This window comes from Aptenodytes forsteri, unplaced genomic scaffold (assembly GCF_000699145.1).
Source record: "Aptenodytes forsteri isolate BGI_AS27 unplaced genomic scaffold, ASM69914v1 Scaffold11, whole genome shotgun sequence".
In the NCBI taxonomy this organism is placed as follows: domain Eukaryota; kingdom Metazoa; phylum Chordata; class Aves; order Sphenisciformes; family Spheniscidae; genus Aptenodytes; species Aptenodytes forsteri.
In genome coordinates, this window is record NW_008794155.1 from 3650024 (window position 1) to 3656023 (window position 6000).

Here is a 6000-nt window from a genome sequence, read left to right on the forward strand (position 1 = left end):
ACATTTGATGAAGCTATTCTGCAGTGAGGAGAAGTAAGTGATTGCTTCTGTCTTATTCAGTGATTTGAATGAATGTCACTGATCAGTTTGGCTGATGCTAATTGTTTCAGCAAAGGTATTGAGGCTTTGTGTCTTGGGTGTGAGTATTTTACATGTTAAAATGAAAAAAGATAGGTTCTGGGCATCTTAATGATAACAATTTACAGTTATGGACATTGCTTTCATTAGCAGGATGAAATCTGTTCATGCATATGGAAGTAGGACACTTTGTAGGTCCTGATCAATAAACACAATGATTTCTTTGATTCAGTCTTTCTGCATTTGCCTTACATTTGTAAAGTATATTTAGTACATTCCTGGCACGTTCTCAGAACAACTTTCTAAGTACACCTTCAGTAAATGCATTAGATCTACGATATGCTATTGAGACAGCTGTTTTGAAATACCTACAAGATGTAAGCGTTGATGATCCTGCAGTACTTGTGAGCAGAGGAGGTGCAGCATTTGCAGATGATCCAAAATCATTTAGGCCAGTCAGAACTGACATCAAGGAAGCTGAAGCTACATCTCTTCTGCAGAGTGAATGCTCCTCATGGCACATCCCAGAGGTCAGGCCAAGTATCAGCCAAACAGGAGATGCTGTGAGAATGAACACTGGTTTCTAGCTGTTTCAGATGGAAACCTTAGCACAGGAGGGCAGTGTGTGAAAACTAGTATGCATCTGGGTTTCATCTCGGCATGGCTGGGGTGCCTGTGTAGCCCCGTGGATTAGGAAGTCCTTCCATGTTCCGCAGTACACGCATAACCTCTAAGATTTCAGGAAGAACGAACACAATGACCAGTGAAATATTTATTATCATAAAGATATCAGCAGATAGTTACATGGGTACTTATTGCTGAATCTACATTTTTGTACTGTAGAGGGTTTGGGATAAAGTTCCCCAACTGTAGGTTTTTACTGTAGTTGCTTACGGCACTTAATGTCTCTTACTCTGAAGCTGTTAAGACCGGTTTGGACTATACTTCTGTTACTGTATTCGAGATACAGTTCTCCCGATTACCCACCTCCCATTTCAATTTTCTACACCATCTTTCTTGAAGGTCCAAAGTGATTCAGAGCAGGGTTGAGTCTCTAGTACCATTGCTTATTGATACACGTTCCAAATGAAGTCTGTATCGTGGCAGAAGGCACTGTATGTAAAATCCCTAATTTTTGGATCTAGCTCCTTTCTGTAGTCGGACGTGCTAATGCATACATCTCAGTCTTTGGTCGCACTACTATGTGAGGCTGGACGTAGGTATAAAGTACCTTTAGCTTCTTAAGCGTTTCAAACAAAAGACTGACAATACTGATGTTTTTTTTTCATTTGTCGTAGGGCTGGAAAGAGTAACCATGCTGTACCTGGGGCTGCATAATGTTCGTCAGACCTCCATGTTCCCACGGGATCCCAAACGACTGACACCCTAACATGAGTGGCTTCTGAAAGTTTGAGATGATTTGCCCTGCAAATATGGTACGATTGCAAGCATATCCCCTGCTACTGATGAAACTGTATTGATTTGAGCATTATAATATGCAATTAAAGAAAAAAATCATTTACTGAAGTGCCACAAGAATTTTTTTTATCCTTAGCTGTTTATTTAAAATAAAATATTTTAACAGATCAAGACTCTTTGTATTGGCAAATGTGCACATTTTTAATGCAAATGTGATACTTCGAGTTAGTATTCTAGTGTCACGTTAAATTGTATCATGTTTCTAAACATTTTAATAAATTATGCAATGAAAATTCTGCATTTTTAACTTATGTCAGCAAGATTGAATGTTCTGAAGTACAGAATTGGCTCAAAGCTAAAATAATTTGATGCTTGCAATTTAAAAACCAGGAGGAAACCAGCCAATTGTTAATTTACATGAGTGTCAGGTAGAGGAGCAGGTGAGAAGAACAACATTCTTAACAAAGTCTTCATATGAAATTGTGAAAATAGATTGCAATAAATCTCAAAGTAAATTAGATACAAAATCTGTCTTTCTGGTTTTTGCTTTGTATCCTCACAAGATAATCATGAATCGATAAGTGTTGTGTGGTTTTTTTTTTTAACGGATGCAATAACTGCCTAAAGTTTAAATTTATTTTCTGTCTTCTTCCCTTTATTTTGAAAGTTGTTTACAAGCCATAGGCCCATTCTTTATTTTATGTTACTATTTGAGAATGGATAGAAGGTTACATGCACTCATGGAATACACAAGGGATATATAATTTAATAATAATAATTTTCTCAGAAAATAAATGGACAGTGAGTTTGATAGCAGGTCGTGTGGTTTTCTGCCTGACCCAGCCTCTAGGATAACAAACAAAACAACTCAGCAAGGATTTCACGTATCATGTATGCCAATGAAAGAAAAGCAAATAATGTAAGCCAACCTAATTCAGGTTTTTTCATTTATAAGTGCTGTGAACAGCGCAACTGTTGTACATTTAGAGAAATTGGATGTTTCTCTAAGTCAGAGTACTTCTAAAATTCTTTCTAGACATCCTTTTTCTCAAATGAATCGCCTACTTGAACCTCCTCAATTTGCAGTGATGCACAAAGCTACTTCTCTTCCTCCTCCTCCCAACCCAAAGGATGTGCCCTGCATTTGGAGAGGAACCAGTGTATTTGAAACTTCCTTTTATGGACTGCATCTGATAGTTGCTTTTCAAATTTAAAACCTTTTTTAAAGTGTGGATGCCAAAGAGCAAAGGATTAAATTCCTTACTTAGGCACTGCAATAGAGTTAGTCTAATATTCATGCATATTTGTAATTCCTGACTTAATTTTTGCTTAACATTTTACATGATAAAGAGCTTTCAGTAGGAGGTATGGTTTAGACAGTCTGTGTTATTGTTGCTACCTTGATTTTTAAATGTCAGAGAAGTCACATATTGGTTATGCTACAGAAAGGTCAGTGAAGCTGTGTATAAATTGTGTAGAATTTCACAAAAGGGCAAATCATCTTTTGCAGCTGCCATTGAACAAGACTTAATTTTAATGTTTTGTGGCAAGAGTTCTCCATTATAAAACAATCATACTAAAGGTCAGTTAGGTAAAGTACTGGAAATGTGAAAGTTAAACTTTGTTTAGAAGTCACACAATTCAAGGAATAACACACTTTGCAGCTTTGCTTATGAGCCTGTTGTAATTAATTTACCATGGAATTTTCCCCAAATTGTTAACTTTAAAATCTTACAGTGTACCCAGTTGTACTTTACAAAGCTAAGTGGATTATAAACACAGTTTATCATCACAGATTTATTACTGATGAACGCAAGTTTCAAAACAGTTGTTTATTCAGTTAAGCCAACTGGAATGAATTTAATTTAATTACTTTTGTTCATATGGAACTAGTAACGTATCCCACATCGGAAGCGCATCCTTCTAATAAGGAGCAAAATTACTGACTTACATTTCATGCCAACAAAAACAATATTCTGAGAACTATGTTTCTTGCTCTAGATTTGGCAGCAAGTTTTGTGCATACATTCCTGTAACTGTGCTTATCCCAATTCTGTTAAGAGTTGTTCGAGCTCATGTTGTAGTTTGATTTATTCACAGTAGCTGCACAAGAACAAGAATTTGGATGGAGACCCCAGTCCTTTGTGCGCAGAATCCTTTCACGCAGTTTTTCTTAGCTAACTGAAAATAATTATGATCATAAATAAAAATGCAAAATGCATTTGTCCTGAGTGTAATCTTAATGGGATACTTTAGTGGGAGCCGCACATTGTTAGAACTTAGTTTGAAACCCTGCAAATAGTAATTTCAGAACTTTATGTGACTTTGATAGGTAGCGACTCTGGTTTGGTAGTTCTGGAAAAGTCAAACCTGTGTAGTCCTTTATTTCCAGTAAATTGCAGGAAGCATTTTACATGGAGTCCACATTGCTCCTGCTTCTCCACCAGTTAAAATGTTTTGGGGGTTTTTTTATTGCATGATATACAGGTGGTCATTACAATCGTGCAGTTTTTTTAAACTAAGGAACTAAAAGGGATATTGGTAAGGAATAGCCAGGGGGTCATCTGCTCAAAACAAACAGCACAAAAGCTTCAGTTTGCTTCTGAAGTTTAACTAAAACATTTTCCTGTGAAAACCCATCTGTTCACCGAGCTCTCTGAATCTGCCCAGCAGGAAAGAGGACTCAGGCTGTTCTTTCGGAAGCAGAGTGCAGGACTGGTTCCCCATGGCTGCACACAGCTGTTGGGGGTTAACCCCGGTGGGCAGCTGAGCACCACACAGCTGCTTGCTCCCTGCCCAGTGGGCCAGGGGAAGAGGAAAGCAAGAGTAAAAGCAGGAAAACTTTGTGCTCGCACCCCAGGGCAGTCAATTCCAGGTGTATTGGACGCCCCTCCACGTGAAAGCAAACTGTGGCCTGCACTCTGCTGCCAAAGGGATGGAGGAGGACGCATTGGCAATACCTGTCGTGGCACACTGCTTGGCTGCCTTGGACTCCAGTTCATACTGGGGTTCCAGCATGTCCCGTACGGTGGCATGATTTCATTCAGGCCACGGGAGTCCACTGTTAACCTCCACCCCATGCACCTGCATGACTCCTCCCGTACACCCCGCAGCCAGCCACGGGTCCCCTTAGAGCACGTTCCCATGCACCAGAAAGAGAGCGCCTGGAAAAACAGTATGTTTTCTTGACAGCCTTCTCTAGAGTACACAACTTGCCCAAACAGATTTTAATTATTTACTAATACAATTTCCTTGTTTGGGTATTATCATTATCCACATACAGGGTGGGGGTAGATTTTATTTTTTTGGGTAGAAACAAATTATGAAAAACCAGCAGAAGTGATATAGGGTGAATTATTGTTTCTTCTAAAATAAACAAGCCTTACAACCAACTTGTGCCTGTACACATTTTTGCTAGTATGATCTAACAAAATACGGAATTTATTCACTGCAAGTTTTTTAGAAGTTATCAAGTTAGTTCTACTATTTTCTTTGGATTTAAAAGAGCATGTAAGCATAGGATAAATTGTAAACAGTTTTTCTTCTACTTTGCTACCTCTTTAGCCATCTTCAAAAAAAGAAAAAGCAACAAAAAAAACCCTCAAAAAGCTGTAATTAGGTACCAAAGCACAACAATCTACATTAAAATAATACCAACTTTCAAAAAAGGCTAACCCAGCCAGAACCTCTACTCTGATCTCTGCAGTGAAAAGTGAGCGAACCACACAGAGCTGAATCTTTTTACACCCAAAAAATCCAAATTGCCAGGCAGCCTTTACCATTTTGCAATTAAGACAAGTCTCTGTTCACTATATGGCACGTGCACCATAACGCGAAATAACACTACTGCGGGAAGCTTGTGTGGCTGGCTCTTTTTAAAGGGTTTCAGAACTGAAAGAGAGTCAGCCCTTAGCTGCCTTAATTACAGCAAAATTCCCAGTTTAGGCAGAGATTAATGACTTTGCAGGCGGCAGAGCAATTCTAAGCAATTTTTCATAGCTTTCAAAATAGATCCTGCTGGCAGCCATCATGTGCCACCAGCTGCCATTCAGTGATGGCTGTCAGCCATGGCATCACTTGGCAAACGTTACCTTATACCATCCTACCCATAAGCACAACATTACAAACACGGAGCCAAGTGTCCAAACTAAGGCCTGACCCTCACCTGGTTTAATTTACACCCTTTTCGCCCAAGGCTAGTCCTTCAGAAGCCGGAGGTGCCGCCTGCCTAGCGGGTCCTGTCAGTGAGAAGCTGCCCGAGACACCTCCTGCACACAGTTGTGGTTTAACCTCAGTTGGCAACTGAGCACCATGCAGCCCCTCGCTCACTCCCCGCACCCCAGTGGCACAGGGGAGAGAATCGGAAGAGCATAAGTGAGAAAACTCGTGGGTTGAGGTAAGAACAGTTTAATAATTGAAATAAAATACTACTAATAGTAATAATAATAAGAATATACAAAGCAAGTGCTGCACAGTGCAATTGCTCACCACCTGCTGACCGAT

The 6000-nt window shown here is 39.5% G+C and overlaps 1 protein-coding gene across 1 annotated transcript in view; it reads left to right on the plus strand.

Moving 5' to 3' along the window:
- Nucleotides 1–2026, plus strand: part of DARS (aspartyl-tRNA synthetase) — a 40914-nt gene extending 38888 nt beyond the window's left edge. The window contains exon 15 of the mRNA XM_009279736.1: nt 1377–2026. Within this exon, the coding sequence (XP_009278011.1) occupies nt 1377–1468 (92 nt within the window). The 3' untranslated portion in view covers nt 1469–2026. The remainder of the gene's footprint in view (nt 1–1376) is intronic.
- Nucleotides 2027–6000: the final 3974 nt, after the last annotated feature.